At 47.2% G+C, this 23,564-nt stretch overlaps 1 protein-coding gene across 2 annotated transcripts in view; it reads right to left on the reverse strand.

Moving 5' to 3' along the window:
- The window catches only part of LOC115081395 (testis-specific serine/threonine-protein kinase 5-like), a 101,792-nt gene extending 83,258 nt beyond the window's left edge, over window positions 1–18,534 (reverse strand). For both annotated transcript variants that reach the window (XM_029585848.1, XM_029585847.1), the window contains exons 1-2: window positions 18,095–18,534; window positions 2,885–2,992 (exon numbers count right to left, since the gene is read on the reverse strand). In XM_029585848.1, the coding sequence (XP_029441708.1) occupies window positions 2,885–2,992; window positions 18,095–18,292 (306 nt within the window). In that variant the 5' untranslated portion in view covers window positions 18,293–18,534. The remainder of the gene's footprint in view (window positions 1–2,884; window positions 2,993–18,094) is intronic.
- Window positions 18,535–23,564: the final 5,030 nt, after the last annotated feature.

The raw sequence follows: 23,564 nt of genomic DNA on the forward strand, positions 1-23,564 counted from the left end.
TTTAACAAATTTAATAAATAACAAATAACCTTATTCGTGTATTGAATAGTATGTGTGTGTGAAGGATGAAGGATCCTAACCTAACCATCCAGTTGAGGGTTAGGATCCTAACCTAACCGATGAAGGATCCTAACCCTCAACTGGATGGGAACCGTGGTGTTTGTCACACGTTCCGGAAGAGGTTTACCTTGGATCGAGGAGATGACCAAAGGAGCTGGAAGACAAACTTGTGGGATCTTTAAGTGTTCCACCAGGCTCTTCATAATGAAATTGCCGCCGGCGCCGGAGTCCACCAGGGCTAAGGTGTGGAACTCACCGTCAGCAGAAGTTAACGCGACTGGTAGCGTTAGGTGGGCCCTTGGAGACGATGGTCCAGAAGAAGTCCGAGGTCACGTGCCAGAGGGTCGCTGCTTACCAGTCTGAGGTCGTATACCAAGGGATCACCACTTGCCAGTCCGAAGTCACACACCAGGAATCACCGCTAGCCAATCCAAAGTCAGGAATCAGGAACACCAAGACAAGACAGGAACCAGGAACAAGGATCCAAAGCGTAGGAAGACTCACCGAAGCAAGCAGACTTAAACAGCGCTGCAAGAGACATTGCCAAGTCGAAGAATGGGCAGAGGAAGCTTCCCTTTATACTTCCTTTACTCTGGCCCATTAGAGACAGCTGTGAGTAGTTAAGGGGCCTGGCCCCTTTAAATCTGTGGAGGAGGCATGGCCTCATGCCTAAAGATGGTGGCGGCCATCTTGGATTTCCTCCACGGAGGAAAGACTGCAGAACGCCGCGAGGGAGGAGCAGGGACGGCTTCCCACCCGGCGGCCAGACCGGGGACCTGCGACGGGCACCGGCCCAGGGGTATTGCTAGGATCTGCCGCGGCAGGTCGCCGCCGCGGATGAGATAGGGGGCCACACCCGTGGACAGCCACTGGTGCGGAACACAACACATACCTAAAAAAAAAAGGTCTTGTCCCCCAGTTTTACTATATTTTTTCTTTTTTTTTCCATTTGAATTTTTGTATTCCTGACTGCTTTCCCAGCTTCTCTTTTTCCAGATATTGCCCTCTGTCTTCCTCTTTCTGCAATCTCCTGTAGTTTATGAATGTTGACGTTTTCTCCCTTACCTTTTCAGCTACTCCTTTAGAAAACCATAACGGTCTCATTTTCGTCTTCCTTTTATTTACATTCCTAACAAAAATATTAGTTGCCATTAAGACATCTCCTTTTAGCTTTGTCCACTGCCCTTGTACTTCACCTAGATTTACCCATCTAGCTATTGACACCTTGACGTACTCCCCCATTTGAACAAGTCTATGAATCACACCATGTGGTGATCACTGAATCCAAGATGATCACCCACTACAACATCAGAGATACTGTCCCTGTTAAGCACCAGGTTCAGTATCATCCCCCTCCCGTGTAGGTTCCATTATCAGTTGACAGAGGCACAGGGGTAGCCCAATGGCTTAGTAAACACAAACTCGGTCTAAATCCATCTAAATCAGAACTTCTCTGGCTTAGCCACCAAGGTCACCATCTACAATCACTTCCCTCACTAGTGGGTACTACTTAGAGCCTGAGGAGTCAGTACGAAGCCTAGGGGTTCAATTTGACCAAACTCTCGTAATGGAACCCCAAATTTCTAAAGTATTAAGGTCCTCCTTCAAGTATGTGCGTCAGATTCTCCAGCTACGTCATATCCTCGATAAACGCGATCTTGCTACTGTAATCCATGCTTTAATCACCAGCCGAATCGATTACCGCCATTCCTTATACAATGGCATCTCACAATACCTCCAGCTCCTAAAAAATGTCCTGCTTGTGAGAATTTCGGTAGGTGCAGAAGCAGCTGATCATTGTCCTGCGTGAGACTCTGCCGTTATGCACCAAACATTTGGAAAGAAGTAGGCACTAAGCCTGCACCTGAAGCCGGGCACCCTTAAGTTCAGGAAAAACGCTAAGGCAGGGCTTTTCGGCCAGGCCTTCCACCCAACTTCCTGAACCCTCTAGGAAGGACTGTGTTACACACAAACAGGGACACAACTGGGTCCAAACTTGTCACAAATGGTTTTCCTGGGCTGGATCCTAATGCTTCATTAAGTGCAAACTCTGATTTGGCTGTAAGCTGTTTTAATAATGCCTCTGTTCATTTTAAATGTATTGCGATCCACCTTGAGACCAACTTTGGGGAAAAGGCAGAATATCGGATGTTAACTTTACTGATAATTTATTATTATTTATTATGTTGGAACTGCATTCCTCATCCCGCGTGATTATTACTGCACATCTTAAAAGCTTTTAAAACAACACTCGGAGATTGGTCTCCCCCCGTGCCGGGGAATCCTGGAAATGGAGGGAGTTAGGACAGCATAGGAGGTTAGGACAGCGTAAGCCCTTGGAACCGGGGGTGGCCCGTTGACCACTGGTCACCACTCTCTCCTCTGAGTGACTTCCATGTACCACCACCATCACCCAACCAGTTTCCAATCCAGTTTACCACCTTGGGACCTACCCCCAAGCCACTCAGTTTATTCACGAGCCTCCTACGTGGGACAGCCCCAGTACAGCACATGCAATGCACACCCTCTATGTAAGAGTCCAAGTCACCCAGTCAAAGAAAGTGGTCAGATGTGTCTGACGTGATTTCCCTCAGGCCAAATCATGCTGATTCAGATCCTGTCTGATTCAATGCAGGATCCTGTCTTTTAGAATCAGTGTTTTCCTGTTAAATTCCCCTCCCTTCCCTCGCCTTACATGGAGGGATCAATGTACTAATGTGCTTTTCCGTGTTTTGTCTATGGCAGAAAGCTTAGTGCACCGTCCCTGAGTGTGAGGTGCACATCTCTGACCATCTGCCTGAGAACCTAGGCTGAGAATACTCACCACATTCATGTGCTTGTACGTCACATTTAGTGAGTAGATTTCTCTCGGAAGAAACTTTCTAGAATATTCTGGAGGGGCTTCGGCGATCGATATGATCTTTACTGCGACCTGAGAAAATAAGGGAGATGATGGATGAGTCTCAGAAGACAGTGGTGGGTGAGGGGAAAGGGAAGGATCACAAGAGCTGAGAGGAGATATTCAGCTCCAGAAGGGCTCGGTGATGACCGCTGGTGCACACATGGCTTGTCGAACAGAGGAAGGTTTCTGTATGCTTATGTGGCGGGGTATTCCATGCGCACATCTGTATATCCATATATGCACATATGTCAACATGTTCTTACATTTGCGTGTGTGGAAATCTCTGTGTCATGTATTTAGAGAAGCCCCCTCTGATGGCGAGTGTTACAACTAGAACTGAGCTTCTACTGCCGGAGGATACATCCCCTCACCTATTCCTACAGTACAGATCTATAGGTAGGTATAATATATAGCACAGGAGACAGCAGACCTGGAAGAAGCTCAGCGTAGAGCAAGCCATGGGGAAGACGAGAGATAAGGAGCTAGTTATGGGGTGCGAGTCACACGGAAGACCAGGCCTTCCTCTCCCTACCCTTCTGATACAGAGGCCCTCCTCGTTCCTCCCCTCACCATGACCCCCTTAACATGGAGGATCCCAAGGCTTTACAATTTGCTTAGCCGGATGTGCCTCCTCTCACTCTCCACTTACACGAGAGAATGAGCCTGCTGTCACACAACCACAAGAGCACCCCCATCCCTCGGCTCACCGCAAACCTCAAAAGGTCTAGGCAGAGAACTTAGAGCTGCCTAGGTCAAAATGTTCCCTGCTGAGCATCGATATTTAGGAGTCTAAAACGTGAGCAGGGCTGTGGCAGAGTGAAGTTGGGGAAGTACGTTACAAAGGCACCCACATGCAGGCAAATAAATAGCAGTCCTAAATTTAGGAGCCTAACGTTAATAGAATTTTCATCCAAAAACATCGATCCCTATAAATCTTCCTAACTTTAAGCATCCAAAACCTGAAGCATCTAAGTCAGGCCCTCAGCTTTCTTTGAAAGTTGACATCTCAGTGTCTGTTTCTCCCTCCATATGGACCACCGACCTCTCCTCTCACCAAGAGCACCCTTTTCCCTTCTCAACCAAACACCCATGCCCTCCTCTCTCATCACTGAATGTCCCTTCCCCCTCTCTCCATGGAGCACCACTACCCCCCCTTTCTCACCACAGTATCCCTTCCCGACAACATGCAGTACCACCCCATTCATCTCACTGCTCCCCCCTCCCCATCCAAGAAACATCGTCCTTTCCTCTTTTACCACAGAGAGCCGCTATGCTCCTCCTCAGTTTGTCTCCTCCTCCTCCTCATTATGCACCCTGTCCTCTCACTCCTTATGATTGAGCACTTCCTATCTCTATCCTGTAAATGGAGGGACACTCTTCCCCTCACCATGGTGCTTTCTCATCTCTCTTTCATCTTTCCTTCCATTATATCCCTCCCTCCTCCTCTGTATGGCATGACCCTTTTCCTTTTATTCCGCCGGGTGCCCTCTTCTTTAATTTTGTGGCATGTCATTCTCTCCATTTGCACTATGACTTGCCCCTCTTTCCCATGACACTCCCTTCTTTCTCTGTATTCCCTGGTGTGCCCCTCCCATCTTCCCATCCAGGTCTGTGGCATGTTCCACTTTCTGTTTATTCCGTGGCATGCCCCGTTTTCTGTTTATTTTGTGGCATATCCCACTTTCTATTTCATGGCACACCCCACTTTCTGTTTACTCTGTGGCATTCCCCACTTTCTCTTTATTCCATGCGTGCCCCACTTTTGTTCCATGGCATGCGCCATTTTCTCTTTATTCAAAGGCTTGCTTCACTTTCTCTTTATTCCATGGTGTACCCCACTTTCTGTTTATTCCGTGGCATGCCCCACTTTCTCTTTATTCCATGGTGTACCCCACTTTCTTTTTATTCCGTGGCATGCCTTACTTTCTCTTTATTCAAAGGCTTGCTTCACTTTCTCTTTATTCCATGGTATACCCCACTTTCTGTTTATTCCGTGGTGTGCCCCACTTTCTTTTTATTCCGTGGCATGCCTCACTTTCTCTTTATTCAAAGGCTTGCTTCACTTTCTCTTTATTCCATGGGGAACCCCACTTTCTGTTTATTCCGTGGCATGCCCCACTTTCTCTTTATTCCATGGTGTACCCCACTTTCTGTTTATTCTGTGGTGTGCCCCACTTTCTTTTTATTCTGTGGCATGCCCCACTTTCTCTTTATTCCATGGTGTACCCTACTTTCTTTTTATTCCGTGGCATGCCTCACTTTCTCTTTATTCAAAGGCTTGCTTCACTTTCTCTTTATTCCATGGGGAACCCCACTTTCTGTTTATTCCGTGGCATGCCCCACTTTCTCTTTATTCCATGGTGTACCCCACTTTCTGTTTATTCTGTGGTGTGCCCCACTTTCTTTTTATTCTGTGGCATGCCCCACTTTCTCTTTATTCCATGGTGTACCCTACTTTCTTTTTATTCCGTGGCATGCCCCACTTTCTCTTTATTCCATGGTGTACCCTACTTTCTTTTTATTCCGTGGCATGCCCCACTTTCTCTTTATTCAAAGGCTTGCTTCACTTTCTCTTTATTCCATGGTGTACCCCACTTTCTGTTTATTCTGTGGTGTGCCCCACTTTCTTTTTATTCCGTGGCATGCCCCACTTTCTCTTTATTCCATGGTGTACCCTACTTTCTTTTTATTCCGTGGCATGCCCCACTTTCTCTTTATTCCATGGTGTACCCGATTTTCTGTTTATTCCGTGGCATGCCCCACTTTCTCTTTATTCCATGGTGTACCCCATTTTCTGTTTATTCCGTGGCATGCCCCACTGTCTGTTTATTCCGTGGCATGCCCCACTTTCTCTTTATTCAAAGGCTTGCTTCACTTTCTCTTTATTCCATGGTGTACCCCACTTTCTCTTTATTCTGTGGCATCCCCCTCCCCAAGAAAAGAAAAAAGGAGGGGAATTCCCTGTGTAAGCACTGGTGAGGTGACCAGAGAAGACCTGAGGGAAGCAGAACCCCTGCCTTTCAACCTTCTGGATGCTTTGGGTCGAGACCGTTGGGATGGCCCTCAAAGGCACTTTAACACCTCGGGGAGATAATTATTCTTCTCTCCTTTCTTTCTTTCTTTTTTTTTAAATCCAGACTGCAGGTTTCGAATCTTTTACCATCTGCTGGAGACAGAGAAATACTGAGGGACTGCAGGTGGTGCTCTCGGTTATGGAGCAGGGCCTCAAAAGTATTTTTCTCTGCCTCCATCTGCTGGTAGGGAAGCAAAAACCCACTGGTCTGGACTGATCTTGGGCATGATCAGGAATGCCTCCAATATATCCTTACCAGTCTTCTCCTCTAGGGTTATTTATTTAAGTCCTGGAGTCTCATCTTTTCTGCGAAAGCTTACCGTTTTGGTAAGATCTCTCTGCTAAGGCCTCCCGAACTGGACACAATAGTCTAGGTAAGGTCTGATCAATGTCCTTTACAGAGACATTATCACCTCCCTTTTTCGGCTGGTTACGACTCTCCTTATACACGCTTGCCTCCTCCTGGCTCTGCTTACTGCCTTGTCGCACTGCTTTGCTACATGGAGATGATCAGATGTGATCACCTAGTGGGTCCTTCTCTTGATTACTGCACATCGGTATCTCATCCCCTCTCTCCCATCCTGCACTGCCTTCTCTGGTCTTCTGCGCTCCCAATGCATGAATTCTGAATTTTTTTTACATGAAAGTTTAGTTCTCACACAACCCACTTCTCAAGCTTTCATAGATCAATCCTCATTCTGTCTATTCCCTCAGGAGTGAGGAAGCAAAAACATCAAGGTGTCAATTTTATAAAAGCAAGAGAAGTAAGAAACCGATCTGGCTCTCAAAGGAGATGACTGATAAAAAGAAGGCAAAAAGAACAGCGTTCAAGAAGTATAAAGGATCCCAAAAAAGAGGAGCACAGGGAAGAATATCTGGAGAAACTGAGAAAGATGAAGAAAGAAGTCAAGAAAGCAAAAAGTCAAGCAGAAGAAAGGATTGCCAAAGAGGTAAAGAGTGGGTACAAAGCATTTTCAGATACATCAGAGAGAGGAGAAAGGTCTGAAGTGGTATATTTATTATGTATTTATTTAAACGCTTTTATATACCGAAGTTCGTATGGACATCACTTCAGTTTTCATAATAACAAAGGGTGCAGAGAGAATGAGGAAGGGAAATAAAAGCTACAATAAAACGGTTGGATAAATAATGGGAAAATAGAACTAGAGAGGAAGAAAGCGCAAAGTGAAACTGAAAGGTGACAAGGATCAATGTGAGGAGAAAGAAGAAGAAATGGCAGAAATATTAAACAAATACTTCAGTTTAGTGTTCACTAAAGAGGACCCTGGAGAAGGACCGTCGATGGTTAACAAGAAACTGGAGGGGAGTGGAGTAGATGTAACTCCATTTACAGAGGAGAATGTGTGGGAAGAGTTAGGAAAACTGAAAGAGGACAAAGCCATGGGGCCTGATGAGGTTCATCCCAGGATACTGAGGGAGCTCAGAGATGTGCTGGGGGCTCCGCTGTGTGACCTGTTCAATAGATCCCTGGAAAGTGGACAAAGCCATGGGGCCTGATGAGGTTCATCCCAGGATACTGAGGGAGCTCAGAGATGAGCTGGGGGCTCCGCTGTGTGACCTGTTCAATAGATCCCTGGAAAGTAGACAAAGCCATGGGGCCTGATGAGGTTCATCCCAGGATACTGAGGGAGCTCAGACATGAGCTGGTGGCTCCGCTGTGTGACCTGTTCAATAGATCCCTGGAAAGTAGACAAAGCCATGGGGCCTGATGAGGTTCATCCCAGGATACTGAAGGAGCTCAGAGATGAGCTGGCGGCTCCGCTGAGTGACCTGTTCAATAGATCCCTGGAAAGTGGACAAAGCCATGGGGCCTGATGAGGTTCATCCCAGGATACTGAGGGAGCTCAGAGATGTGCTGGTGGCTCCGCTGTGTGACCTGTTCAATAGATCCCTGGAAAGTGGACAAAGCCATGGGGCCTGATGAGGTTCATCCCAGGATACTGAGGGAGCTCAGAGATGAGCTGGCGGCTCCGCTGTGTGACCTGTTCAATAGATCCCTGGAAAGTGGACAAAGCCATGGGGCCTGATGAGGTTCATCCCAGGATACTGAGGGAGCTCAGAGATGAGCTGGGGGCTCCGCTGTGTGACCTGTTCAATAGATCCCTGGAAAGTAGACAAAGCCATGGGGCCTGATGAGGTTCATCCCAGGATACTGAGGGAGCTCAGACATGAGCTGGTGGCTCCGCTGTGTGACCTGTTCAATAGATCCCTGGAAAGTAGACAAAGCCATGGGGCCTGATGAGGTTCATCCCAGGATACTGAAGGAGCTCAGAGATGAGCTGGGGGCTCCGCTGTGTGACCTGTTCAATAGATCCCTGGAAAGTGGACAAAGCCATGGGGCCTGATGAGGTTCATCCCAGGATACTGAGGGAGCTCAGAGATGTGCTGGTGGCTCCGCTGTGTGACCTGTTCAATAGATCCCTGGAAAGTGGACAAAGCCATGGGGCCTGATGAGGTTCATCCCAGGATACTGAGGGAGCTCAGAGATGAGCTGGCGGCTCCGCTGTGTGACCTGTTCAATAGATCCCTGGAAAGTGGACAAAGCCATGGGGCCTGATGAGGTTCATCCCAGGATACTGAGGGAGCTCAGAGATGTGCTGGCGGCTCCGCTGCATGACCTGTTCAATAGATCCCTAGAAACGGGAGTGGTGCCGAGTGATTGGAGAAGAGCGGTGGTGGTCCCGCTTCACAAGAGCGGGAGCAGAGAGGAGGCTGGAAACTACAGGCCGGTTACATCACCTCGGAGGTGGGAAAAGTAATGGAGTCACTGCTGAAGGAAAGGAGAGGGAACTATCTACAGTCAGGAGGATTCCTGGACCAGAGGCAGCACGGATTCACCAGGGGAAGATCCTGTCAGATGAATCTGATGGATTCTTTTGATTGGGTGACTGGAGAATTGGATCAGGGAAGTTCTTGATTTATTTGGATTTCAGCAAAGCTTTTGATATGGTCCCACATAGGATACTTGTGAATGAAATGAGAAGCATGGGAGTGGGTGCCAAAGTAGCTGGTAATGGTAAATGGAAAATACTCTGAAGAGAGAATGGTGTTAAGTGGAGTGCCACAGGGGTCGGTGTTGGGACCGGTTCTGTTCAAAATCTTTGTGAGCAACATTGCAGAAGGGATAGAAGGTAAAGTTTGTTTATTTGCGGATGATACTAAGATTTGCAACAGAGTGGACACGCTGGAAGGAGTAGAGAGAATGAAAAGTGATTTAAGAAAGCTTGAAGAGTGATCAAATATTTTGCAGGTGGGATTCAATGTCAAGAACTGCAGAGTCCTGCATCTGGGGTGCGGCAATCCAAAAGAGCTTTATGTGATTGGGGGTGAAAGACTAAATGTGCACGGACTGGGAGAGGGACCTTGGTGTGATAGTGTCTGGTGACCTGAAGGTGGCGAAGCAATGTGACAAGGCGATAGCTAAAGCCAGAAGAATGCTGGGCTGCACAGAGAGAGGAATATCGAGTAAGAAACAGGAAGTGATAATCCACTTGTACAGGTCCTTGGTGAGGCCTCACCTGGAGTATTGTGTTCAGTTCTGGAGACCGTATCTCCAAAGGGACAGAGACAGGATGGAGGCGGTACAGAGAAGGGCGACCAAAATGGTGTGGGTTCTGCATGAGAAGATCTATGAGGAGAGGTTGAAGGATGTGAATATGTACTCCCTGGAGGAGAGGAGGCGCAGGGGAGATGTGATACAGACCTTCAATATCTGAAAGGTTTTAATGATGCACAATCATCGTCAAACCTTTTATATTAGAAAGAAATCAGTAGAACCAGGGGTCACGATTTGAAGCTCCAGGGAGGAAGACTAAGAACCAATGTCAGGAAGTATTTCTTCATGGAGAGGGTGGTGGATGCCTGGAATGCCCTTCCGGAGGATGTGGTGAAGACCAAAACTGTGAAGGATTTCAAAGGGGCATGGGATAAACACTGTGGATATCTAAAGGCTGGAGGATTCAAATAAAGAAAAGAGTGCAGGGCGGTATCTGGGGGTAACTTGCTGGTGTGGAGGTTACTACCCTAAACCAATAAGCCTTGATATTGTTAATGCAACTCCATCATTGCTCTCTGCTTCAACGGCCGTGAGAAAAGGGGGAATTGGATTCAGACAGCACCCAATGAGGGCCCTGACTTTTACAGTCTGGGAAACTGCTAAGCATGGGGGTAACGTGCAGAGTGCGGCAGATACCGGCCTAAGATTGCTGGGCAGACTGCGAGGATCATTTGGTCCTTTATTGTGGTCATTTCTATGTTTCTATGTGCCCCACTTTCTCTTTATTCCTTAGCTTTCCCAGTTTTGATTTATTCCGTGGAATGCCCCTCCCTCTTTATTCCATGTTCTGCCCCCTCTCTTTATTCCCTGGCATGCCCCCTCCCTCTTTATTCTATGCTCTACCCCTCTCTTTATTCCGTGGCATGCCCCTCCCTCTTTATTCTATGCTCTACCCCTCTCTTTATTCCCTGGCATGCCCCTCCCTCTTTATTCAATGTTCTGCCCCCTCTCTTTATTCTGTGGCATGCCCCTCCCTCTTTATTCCATGTTCTACCCCTCTCTTTATTCCCTGGCATGCCCCTCCCTCTTTATTCCATGTTCTACCCCTCTCTTTATTCCCTGGCATGCCCCTCCCTCTTTATTCCATGTTCTACCCCTCTCTTTATTCCCTGGCATGCCCCCTCCCTCTTTATTCTATGCTCTACCCCTCTCTTTATTCCCTGGCATGCCCCCTCCCTCTTTATTCTATGCTCTACCCCTCTCTTTATTCCCTGGCATGCCCCTCCCTCTTTATTCTATGCTCTACCCCTCTCTTTATTCCGTGGCATGCCCCCTCCCTCTTTATTCTATGCTCTACCCCTCTCTTTATTCCCTGGCATGCCCCTCCCTCTTTATTCAATGTTCTGCCCCCTCTCTTTATTCCGTGGCATGCCCCTCCCTCTTTATTCCATGTTCTACCCCTCTCTTTATTCCCTGGCATGCCCCTCCCTCTTTATTCCATGTTCTACCCCTCTCTTTATTCCCTGGCATGCCCCTCCCTCTTTATTCTATGCTCTACCCCTCTCTTTTTTCCGTGGCATGCCCCTCCCTCTTTATTCTATGCTCTACCCCTCTCTTTATTCCGTGGCATGCCCCTCCCTCTTTATTCCATGCTCTACCCCTCTCTTTATTCCGTGGCATGCCCCTCCCTCTTTATTCCATGCTCTACCCCTCTCTTTATTCCCTGGCATGCCCCTCCCTCTTTATTCCATGCTCTACCCCTCTCTTTATTCCGTGGCATGCCCCTCCCTCTTTATTCCATGCTCTACCTCTCTCTATTCCGTGGCATGCCCCTCCCTCTTTATTCCATGCTCTACCCCTCTCTTTATTCCCTGGCATGCCCCTCTCTTTATTCCGTGGAATGCCCCTCCCTCTTTATTCCATGTTCTACCCCTCTCTTTATTCCCTGGCATGCCCCTCCCTCTTTATTCCATGTTCTACCCCTCTCTTTATTCCCTGGCATGCCCCTCCCTCTTTATTCCATGTTCTACCCCTCTCTTTATTCCGTGGCATGCCCCTCCCTCTTTATTCTATGCTCTACCCCTCTCTTTATTCCGTGGCATGCCCCTCCCTCTTTATTCCATGCTCTACCCCTCTCTTTATTCCGTGGCATGCCCCTCCCTCTTTATTCCATGCTCTACCCCTCTCTTTATTCCGTGGCATGCCCCTCTCTTTATTCCGTGGAATGCCCCTCCCTCTTTATTCCATGTTCTACCCCTCTCTTTATTCCCTGGCATGCCCCTCCCTCTTTATTCCATGTTCTACCCCTCTCTTTATTCCGTGGCATGCCCCTCCCTCTTTATTCCATGTTCTACCCCTCTCTTTATTCCCTGGCATGCCCCTCCCTCTTTATTCCATGTTCTGCTCCTCTCTTTATTCCATGGCATGCCCCTCCCTCTTTATTCCATGTTCTACCCCTCTCTTTATTCCCTGGCATGCCCCTCCCTCTTTATTCCATGTTCTACCCCTCTCTTTATTCCCTGGCATGCCCCTCCCTCTTTATTCCATGTTCTGCTCCTCTCTTTATTCCATGGCATGCCCCTCCCTCTTTATTCCATGTTCTACCCCTCTCTTTATTCCGTGGCATGCCCCTCCCTCTTTATTCCATGTTCTACCCCTCTCTTTATTCCCTGGCATGCCCCTCCCTCTTTATTCCATGTTCTACCCCTCTCTTTATTCCGTGGCATGCTCCTCCCTCTTTATTCCATGTTCTACCCCTCTCTTTATTCCGTGGCATGCCCCTATTTATATAACCCAAAAAGAGGAAAGTTTGCACATATAATCATTTATTTTCACCAAAATTAGTTATAAAGAATGTGTCCATACATTAAAAAACACATACATACACACTCATTCACTCATTAAAACATTCACATTGAGAATACACAAAATAACCAGCCTATACCCGTTTTCACAATATCTTCTATGTCTCTGTAAACATGATTCCCTGTGGAAACCTCCACTCACAATCTTTCCAAGAGTACATGTATTAATACATTTGTTCAAAAACAGCTGGTATATCCTGTGTTATCTCCCTTCATAGTAATTCTCAAATCTGGAGAGGCTTGTATCAATGTGGTCAACCCCGACAAGTGGCCCTTGTTTCTCTTTCGTTTGCTTCCTCAGGGGACTGGAACCACTGAGAAAATCAAACGATACATTTTAATTCCAAACCTCAAGACACATTCCCGACTTATTCTCATGTTCTCACGTAGATATAACTGCAAAACTACCTAAACAAATATCTATACCACTAGCTCACCAGACCAACGCCGTTATGATTTCAGCATGAACTCCAAATGTTTTCAAAACACATCTTCTCACTGGCAACGTGCCGTCTGCACGCCTGTTCCTGATTTTTCAACCAGATCCTTTTTATTAACAGCATACCCTCTGAAACATACCCACCATATTGGAAGAAATGGGTTTTTCCCATTGCAAGTATAATCTATTGTTACAATTAGTTAATTTAGTATTAACGGAGAGTTATTTTCGTTATGAGGGAATTTATTACAAACAAGTAAGGGGTATCCCTATGAGATCTCCTCTGGCCCCCACAGTGGCAGGACTATACGTTGCCCAATACGAGAACCGTCATATTTATGCTTCTGAGTTCTTTGATTATATAAAGATCTGGAAGCGATATATTGACGATTTGTTCTTTTTGTGGACAGGTGATGAAGCAACATTAGCAGAATTTTATTCTTATATGAATAGGTGTGATGTTAATTTACAGTTCACTTTTGTGAAGGACAAATCTATGGTGGCGTTTTTAGATATAGTTGTGACTAAACGTAACAACAGGTTTGAGACATCAGTTTTCAAAAAACCTACAGATAGAAATACGTTACTCCATGCTACCAGTTTCCATCCTCGCAAATTAAAGGATAATATACCATGCGGTCAATTCCTTAGATATAGGAGATTATGTTCTACAGTAGAGGAATACAAAGTTAGGGCACAGGAGTTGTCTAAGTGTTTTGTGGAGAGAGGGTACAACAAGAGGATTGTCAAAAAAGCATACAAAAGAGGATTGTATGCTAATCGGGACAATTTATTGACAGTGCAAGTTAAGGAGAAAATCTCAAGAGTAATATGTACTTTACCATTTTCAACTAGAACCACAGCTATTAAACAGAGCATTATTAAACAATGGAGAATTATATCCTCGCTGCCAGGGTTTGCTGAATTGCCTATATTTGCCACCAAAAAAGGTAGAAACTTGAGACAGAGACTGAAGTTTAAAAGACAGGTAGATAGGGATGTCACTATTATGGGTCAATTTCAGTGTGGTCATTGTTCGGTATGCATTAATGTATTGCCTGTTAAACAATATCAGTGTAAATCTTTATCACAGCCTTTTAGATTGTTGGGCCATTACACATGTGATTCTGAGCGTGTGGTGTACGCTATAATTTGCCCATGTGAGTTGTTATATATCGGTCATACTACCAGAACCATCAGGCAGAGGATAATTGAACACAAGAGTTGTGTAAGAACTAAAAAAGAATCTGCTCCACTTGTAGCCCATTGGTTACATAAGGCGCATTCAGTAAATGATGTGAAGTATTTTGTTGTGAGACAATGCAGCGGTAAAGAAGGGGATGTCCAACGGTTGTTGACTCGGTGGGAACAACAATGTATATTCGAGTGGCAAACTTTGACACCTGCGGGTCTAAACGCAGAAATTGAATGGAATGCTTGTTTTTAGGCTATGTTGGTTTCTGGTTATTTAATAAGGTATATATATGACCTCTCTCGCCAACCATTGAACTTTGGGATGTATCTTCAGTTTCTGATTTTAAGTGAGAAACTTTGAGTCGTTGTTTTACCCGTTGTAAAAATGCATGGTAAGTGAGTCTTAATTGTGAGCGCATTAGAGATGCAGGGTAGCATGGTGGCGTTAAGATTGTTTGATCGCGGTTTTTTGGAGGAGCTGTCCGTTCTTTATTTTGTTTATATTGTTGGAAAGGAGGGGTTAGGATGAGCCTGTGAGACCTATGGATGAGTATGATATACGCCTAGAAGGGGTAAGTGTGATGTGTTACATATTTTGATTTAGGAGTGTGATGACGCGATTGTAAGTATGTTTTGATGCATAATCCTTAATATTGCAATTGCGTTTTGTCACTTACCCTTCAATGTTTTGAAACATGATGATAACATTGTAGGTGTGTTTTGTTTCACATTCTTTAGGGTTGCATGTGTGCTAAAAATCGTTATACATTTTTTAGATGTGATTGTAAACGTGCTTTGTTACCTATCTTTTAAGATTATGGAACGTGATGAGGTAGTACGTAGGTCCACGTTGAGAATGTAATGATGTAGCACGCAGGAGACGTAATGATGTAGTACGCAGGAGATGTAATGATGTAGCACGCAGGAGACGTACATGGGTGTGGTTGGTGGTAGTTTATTATAAAGTTGAAATACGTTTGCAATATAGTTAGAGTGATGGCGCAGTTGAGAACTGATGTCAGTTAATGGATGGCTTGTAGTCCAGACGAGATGAGTTTGGTGGAGTTTCCAGCAATTTTGAAGGTATGTGTTGGTCTCGTCAAGAAGAACTTTTGAGCATAGTGGGGACATTATGTTTTCTAGCATTTCCATTATATCTTTGGGTATGTTTCAGAGGGTATGCTGTTAATAAAAAGGATCTGGTTGAAAAATCAGGAGCAGGCGTGCAGACGGCACGTTGCCAGTGAGAAGATGTGTTTTGAAAACATTTGGAGTTCATGCTGAAATCATAACGGCGTTGGTCTGGTGAGCTAGTGGTACAGATATTTGTTTAGGTAGTTTTGCAGTTATATCTATGTGAGAACATGAGAATAAGTCGGGAATGTGTCTTGAGGTTTGGAATTAATATGTATCGTTTGATTTTCTCAGTGGTTCCAGTCCCCTGAGGAAGCAAACGAAAGAGAAACAAGGGCCACTTGTCGGGGTTGACCACATTGATACAAGCCTCTCCAGATTTGAGAATTACTATGAAGGGAGATAACACAGGATATACCAGCTGTTTTTGAACAAATGTATTAATACATGTACTCTTGGAAAGATTGTGAGTGGAGGTTTCCACAGGGAATCATGTTTACAGAGACATAGAAGATATTGTGAAAACGGGTATAGGCTGGTTATTTTGTGTATTCTCAATGTGAATGTTTTAATGAGTGAATGAGTGTGTATGTATGTGTTTTTTAATGTATGGACACATTCTTTATAACTAATTTTGGTGAAAATAAATGATTATATGTGCAAACTTTCCTCTTTTTGGTTATGTAATATAGATATAGGGGAGATAGTTCCAATTACCCAGTGTTTGTACCATGCCCCTATTTATTCCATGTTCTGCTCCTGTCTTTATTCCCTGGCATGCCCCTCCCTATTTATTCCATGTTCTACCCCTCTCTTTATTCCGTGGCATGCCCTCTGTCTTTATTCCGTGGCATGCTCCCTCCCTCTTTATTCCGTGTTCTGCCCCCTCTCTTTATTCTGTGGCATGCTCTCTCCCTCTTTTTTCCGTGTTCTGCCCCCTCTCTTTATTCCGTGGCATGCCCCCTCCCTCTTTTTTCCGTGTTCTGCCCCCTCTCTTTAGTCCGTGTTCTGCCCCCTCTCTTTATTCTGTGGCATGCCCCTCCCTCTTTATTCCATGTTCTGCTCCTCTCTTTATTCCCTGGCATGCCCCTCCCACTTTATTCCATGATCTGCTCCCTCTCTTTATTCCGTGGTATGCCCCTCCCTATTTATTCCATGATCTACCCCTCTCTTTATTCCGTGGCATGCCCCCTGTCTTTATTCTGTGGCATGCCCCCTCCCTCTTTTTTCCATGTTCTGCCCCCTCTCTTTATTCCGTGGCATGCTCCCTCCCTCTTTATTCCGTGTTCTGCCCCTTCTCTTTATTCCGTGGCGTGCCCCTCCCTTTTTCCGTGTTCTGCCCCTCCCTTTATCCGTGTTCTGCCCCCTCTCTTTATTCCGTGGCATGTTCCCTCCCTCTTTATTCCGTGTTCTGCCCCCTCCCTCTTTATTCCGTGTTCTGCTCCCTCTCTTTATTCCGTGGCATGTCCCTCCCTCTTTATTCCATGTTCTGCCCCCCTCTCTTTATTCTGTGGCATGCGTCCTCCCTCTTTATTCCGTGTTCTGCCACTTCTCTTTATTCCGTGGCGTGCCCCTCCCTTTTTCCGTGTTCTGCCCCTCCCTTTTTCCGTGTTCTGCCCCCTCTCTTTATTCCGTGGCATGTTCCCTCCCTCTTTATTCCGTGTTCTGCCCCCTCCCTCTTTATTCCGTGTTCTGCCCCCTCTCTTTATTCCGTGGCATGTCCCTCCCTCTCTATTCCATGTTCTGCCCCCCTCTCTTTATTCTGTGGCATGCGTCCTCCCTCTTTATTCTGTGTTCTGCCCCCTCTCTTTATTCTGTGGCATGCCCCCCTCCCTTTTTTCCCATGTTCTGCCCCCTCTCTTTATTCTGTGGCATGCCCCTCCCTCTTTTTTCCATGTTCTGCCCCCTCTCTTTATTCCGTGGCATGTCCCTCCCTCTTTATTCCGTGTTCTGCCCCCTCTCTTTATTCTGTGGCATGCCCCTCCCTCTTTATTCCGTGTTCTGCCCCCTCTCTTTATTCTGTGGCATGCCCCCCTCCCTTTTTTTCCATGTTCTGCCCCCTCTTTATTCCGTGGCATGCCCCTCCCTCTTTTTTCCATGTTCTGCCCCCTCTCTTTATTCCGTGGCATGTCCCTCCCTCTCTATTCCATGTTCTGCCCCCTCTCTTTATTCTGTGGCATGCGTCCTCCCTCTTTATTCCGTGTTCTGCCCCCTTTCTTTTTTCCGTGGCATGTCCCCTGGGATATGCCCCCTTTCCCTCCGTTCCATGTTGTGCCTTCTGCCTTTATTCTGTAGTGCGCCCCTCTCCATTTACTCCAAGGGGGCGCCCCTCCTTCCCTTCCACCCTGGTGCAGCCCTCTTTCCCCTCTTACGGTGGCGTGCATCCCTTTACCCCCCCAGGGTAACCCCCCTGACTCTTATATTACATAGCCTGAGATTCAGCTCCCATAAATGTGCCCCACCCCCTTTTATACTATTTCCTTCCACAGGATATCCAGGCACTGCGTAAAGAAATTCCTCCTTTTCTTTCATTAAACCTGCCGCCTGACGGTGTCACCGATCAACCCCCTCCTCACATTTCAGGACCCTAGTTTGGGTCTCTCCTCCTATGGACGGCGTCCCACAGCCTGGATCATCTCCCGGGCTCTCCTCTCTAACTTTCCTGGGAGTGCTCTGTCCCTCTCGAGACGGGAGCTGACATTCCCCTTTCACCACAGCATTACATCCCTGCAAGCCCCTCTTTCCCCTGGCACCGAGACCTGCATCTCCGTACCCTCTCCCTGCGATATCCCCCTCCCTACGTGGTGCCCGTCTTTCCTCCCTCCCTGTCAGATCTCCCCTTCCTCTTTCCTCCTCACTTGGGGCACGGGTCCCGTCACCCTCTCGCTTTGCCGCTCTTCCCCCTGCTCACCATGGCATGCCCTTTGCTCCTGAGGTCAGATGCCAGCTTGTAGTTCTGCAGGAGTTTTTCGTGGGTGGCGTATCCCAGGTAGACTTTTGAGAAGGCCCCCGAGCCGATCTTCTTCGACGAGAGAAGGTAGTCATTTCTCCTGCATTCCTTGACTGGTTCCATCAAACTCTGGTCCACTTCCCTTACTGAACTCCTCATGGCCAGGAGATGCTCAAAAACATGCTTCAAAGGAGAACCCAAAACCCAGAATCCCAGAGGAGGGGGGAGGGCATGCCAGGAGTTCAGTGAGGGCAACAAAATTCATGTGCGCCGCAGGAGGAGGTAGTGGTGGAGGAGCGAGGCCGAGGAGCATCACAGCTTCTTTCCCATTGCTCGTATCCATCCACTCCGAGACCTTGGGATTCACCACATGATGCCCCGGTGAATGCTTTGTCGCCAGACTCCAGAGCCAAAGGCACTTCTAAAGGAGTCAAGGTGGTTTCTATGGATACAAGAAAGAATGGGAAAGGCTGAAAAGACAATTCCAGAACTGGCAGATGATCACCGGGGGGTTCTGGAACAGTCATTCTCCAGAGAGTGCGCGAGTGTGAGTGCGTGGAGGAAGGACTCGCTAAGCTAAGGGGCTGGGGTGGGTCCAGGAGCAGGCACGAGAGGGGGGGAGCTCGCAAATAAACTTTTCCTGACCAGCGGAGCCGTGAAGAGCAGCACACACAATACCCTAGAAACTCCCAATGCCACCGACTCACAAACCCGGAGAGAGTGAGAATCCAGCTCTTAGGCAGCTGGAGGAATCTGTCCAAGGGGCCCAAGATGTCTGAGAAACACGAGAGTCCGGCTTCCACGCCCTATCGGGAATATGTGTAACGAGCCTGACTGAGCTGAGCAGAATGTAAAATCCAACTCCTTCTCCATAGCCTCTCCCCGCTACATTTCTCCAGTGCACAACTTAACAGATAAGCTTAACTCTGTCTTTGCCCACAGACGGAGGATAAGTTCTTGGAGGAGAAGTCCATTAATCAATTTTACTTAGGGAATAGCCACTGCTATTAATTGCATCAGTAGCATGGGATCTTCTTGGTGTTTGGGTAATTGCCAGGTTCTTATGGCCTGGTTTGGCCTCTGTTGGAAACAGGATGCTGGGCTTGATGGACCCTTGGTCTGACCCAGCATGGCAAGTTCTTATGTTCTCCAAGCTGTAGGTAGAGATCCTTGCAGAATATTCCATTTGTGAGGGGAGGAAACAGAGAAATAACGTGAGTAGGTATAGCTCCCCCATGGGGGCGAGTGTACGTGATGTGCTCCTTCGATATAAATACTCAGACCACCATCTTATGTTGTGGATTTTCTGTTCCCTCTTCAGGGGCAGCAGGGCCATAGCTGCACCCTAGACGTTTCTGCTGTTTAAGTCCTACGGCCTCCATGGATAGGGGACTTTCTTTCCACCCCTTTGTATTTTCATGCTGATTTTTGTAAGTTGAACACCCACTAACTAGGGGGCCTCAATTACTTTCTATTTTTCTGCTTTGTCAACCATGGAGAGATTCCCTTTACCAAAGAGGAATCCGAGATCACTGGGATCTGCGGAAAGGGATAAGAGGAGAGAAGGAGAGAGGGGATAGGAAAGGAGTCGTTGGGTTCATTTGCATGGCTTGCCGATGTTGGGAGCAAAGGAGTAAGAGCAGTATCACTCTGCTACTGAAAGGGAGACGAGAAGACGAGCTGGTGCCACTCGGGAACTGTGAGGAGACTAAGAGAGCACGAGGAGCTCGGAGATAAAACGCGTCCGAGACTGGATTTCATCTTTAACATTTCACGTAAACGCACCCCGCACCAAGGGGATGGGGAAACGGGGGGGATTAAAGGCTGAATTCATTGGCTTTCACCATCTTAAACTTTAAACAAGATTTGGGGAAGTCACAGATTTGTTCAGAAGTGCCTGTAACATCGCTAAGCGAACCAAACAGCGGCAAAGATCATTCTTACATCATTTCAGCAAAAGTTATGCTGGAAACCGAGACAGTTTCCAGAGTGGTTTCTAATGCCCAGTGACTTACACTTATCACTGCTGTGTACAAGAACTGTGAACTGGGACGTAAGGGTTTGCAATGCTAAGGGTTTTAAAATAAACAGAGTCTGGCTGTGAATAAACTGGAGATAAGAGGGACCAGTGCAGTCTGGGCCTCGGTCATAAAGACAGGTAAAATGAGGACTATTCTGCAGGGCTGCCCAGAGCAGCTGCTGACTCACACAGGCCAGACAGAGCTGACTGAAAACAAGAGGAAAAGCACCCGGGAGCCCTGCTTACAGGTCAGAGGTTAACCCCTTAGAGCCAGCTGCACTGAACGTAGCAGACAGAGTGAGCGTGCAGGCTGACCCCACCCGCTGGCAGGATAAGAGTCGACACAGAAATTTACGCAGCGTACGAACAACGGCATCAGGAATGGAATCGGAAAGGCCGCTGCGTAAGCAGGACACCGTGGAAGCAGGACAGCCGTGATGTTAAGCAGAAAAACCCATGTGGCGGCAGGACGCTCCCCGCCTGGAGTTGTAAGACTCCGATTATTAACCTTAACTAAAGACCAAGAGGCCCATGTCCAGTAGGAGCAGTCAGTGGTCAAGTTATCAGGCCGCCAAGCGAGGCGGGCCACCAAAACATAAACAAAATAACAGCAAAGGTAGCTCCACAATGACCCCCCCCCCAGCCACCCAGCTCCTCAGTTCTCCAAACTCTCCTCCCCGATGGTAACCCCCCCTGCTCCAAGTTTCCAATGTAGGACCCCCCCCCCCCCGCCAAACCTCAATATACTAAATGTAACAACGGTGGCCTAGTGGCCCCCTCCCATGCCTCGTCAAATCCCCTTAGCTCAAAACCACATGAAAGACCCCAGGCTCAGCGAGGAGGGGGTGTAATAAGAGCCCCGGTGATGTTTACAGTAATTCTAGGGGGGACTGTGCTGGGCCGCAGGGGCCACTTTAGGGGGGTCACGGCCCCGTGCACTGGGAGCTGCCGTGGCGCTCGCTCCTTTTCTCTCGAGGCCTTTTTCCGTGACACAAAGGAAGGCGCCACGATACGGCTGTGATAACTTGTCGTGGGACGGGCGTAGTATCGCCACGTTACGGGCTTCCCTTCTGCAAAGATCCAGCACCTGGACTGACGCACTAAAATTACTTTCACGATGCCTGGGATCTGCTAATTGTTGGTTGTTTCAAAATAAGTTGCAATTCAATAAGGATGAAACCAACATTATCATTCTTACACGATTCTCATTGACTAATGTTCAATGCACGATGACTTCTCCATCCCAATAAGACAAAAAGTGCCTGATTTAGCTGCATCTCTCGACACAGAGCTATCTTTTTCCTCTGATATTAAAACAGTTTTCCACTCTTTGTTGGGAAAGCCGCGCCGTTTCCTTGAGCCCAGACGGTTTTCCTACGTTTCTTCAGCCTCTGGACTCTTGCAGCACTCTGTGGACAGGCTTGCAGCATCCCCTTTGCATCCCCTTCCAGCTCGTCTTTCCATCTCTGCCCTCCGCGAACACATTTCTCCAGGCTCTTCCTCCCTCCGCTGGCTGCCTGTTAAGCACAGAATCCAACTCAAATCGGCTTCCCTAATTTACCGTCCGCTCCCTGGTGATCCGAATCGCTGGGTCAGCACAATTTTTGCGTAGCTCTAAGCCTGCGCACTGGCTGAGATGGGAAAGCATCCGTTCAGCTGGCGCGTCCCGAGCTTTCTCTGTCGCGGGCCCTGCATGGTGAAACTCCCTGCCTGCCCTAGTGAAGCTTGCGGACGCTCTGAGAGCCTCTCTCTCTCTCTGGGCAACCTTATGCTCTTCATGGGCCTAGAATTTCAAGATGATAAAGGGGATGGAACAACTCCCCTATGAGGAAAGGCTGAAGAGGTTAGGACTTTTCAGCTTGGAGAAGAGACGGCTGAGGGGGGATATGATAGAGGTGTTTAAGATCATGAGAGGTCTAGAACGGGTAGATGTGAATCGGTTATTTACACTTTTGAATAATAGAAGGACTAGGGGACACTCCATGAAGTTAGCAAGTAGCACATTTAAGACTAATTGGAGAAAATTCTTTTTCACTCAACGCACAATAAAGCTCTGGAATTTGTTGCCAGAGGATGTGGTTAGTGCAGTTAGTGTAGCTGGGTTCAAAAAAGGATTGGATAAGTTCTTGGAGGAGAAGTCCATTAATGGCTATTAATCAAGTTTACTTAGGGAATAGCCACTGCTATTAATTGCATCAGTAGCATGGGATCTTCTTGGTGTTTGGGTACTTGCCAGGTTCTTATGGCCTGGTTTTGGCCTCTGTTGGAAACAGGATGCTGGGCTTGATGGACCCTTGGTCTGACCCAGCATGGCAATTTCTTATGTTCTTAAGATTTTTGTTTTTCATTTGAATTGCTTTTAAATATTGTTTGTTTTGTCCATTATTAGTGTGTATGTAATTTTATTTTTTGTAATCCTCCAAGAACTATTATTTGTGATATGTGCAGACAACAAATTTTAATAAATACTAAAATACTAAATAGTTAATAAAATATAGCGGCTTACTGAATGCAGGCCTAAGCTGGATAAGTGACGTTTTAAGATTTATCCGGCTAAGTAGTGACTCTGCCGTTACTTATCCGGATAAATTGGAACTTATCTAGATAAGTGCACTATGTATTCTTGCATCTTTTTACATGTGCACGCATGTTGCAGGGTGCATGTACCTGTTCACTCCTGGGAACTCTCAGGATTTCACCCTGAGGCTCAGGGGAAATGCTAGAAATGTCAGGACCTCTCTGTATACAGCTCAGCCACTCTCCTTCCTCAGTAAGCCTGCAGAGAGCAGGAGAAGTGGGTGAACCAGGAGCAGACACTGCAAGCAGCATGTGGGGATAAACTGGTGAACAGGCTGCAATACACACACAAACCTCAGACTGCAGCTGTGATCCCAGGACTTGGGAATCACTCAGCTACGGGTAGAGTGAGGATGCATAAGTCATGGAGCTGTAACTTATAGGGTAGGCCTAGAGGAATTCTGCGCTACTGTGGAGCACAGAATTTGTGCTGAATTCCCCTCCTGCGCAGCTGCGCATATTCTGTGCAGAGTTTGGCAGGCTCCAGCACGCCACGAGTGGAGGTTGTCCTGCTCGTGGCAAAGATGGAGGAGGTCCCGGTGACAGTGAGTTTGTGTGTGTGTGTCTGTGTATAAGACTGCGAGCCTGGGGAGTGAGAGAGAGAGCATGTGTGAGGGTGCATGAGTGTGGGTGCCAGTGAGAGGGGACCTATGTGAGGAGATTGTGAAGGAGTGTGTTTGTGTGTGATTGATCGGGAACCGGTGTGTGTGAAAAAGGGATTGTGTGTATGTGAGGGTGCTTGTTTGTTTGTGAGAGAGGAGTCTGAATGAGGGTGAGTGTGTGTGTATATGTGTGTGAGAGAGAGGGGAGAGTATGTATGAGTGTGTGTGTGTG

Source organism: Rhinatrema bivittatum, unplaced genomic scaffold (assembly GCF_901001135.1).
Source record: "Rhinatrema bivittatum unplaced genomic scaffold, aRhiBiv1.1, whole genome shotgun sequence".
NCBI lineage: Eukaryota > Metazoa > Chordata > Amphibia > Gymnophiona > Rhinatrematidae > Rhinatrema > Rhinatrema bivittatum.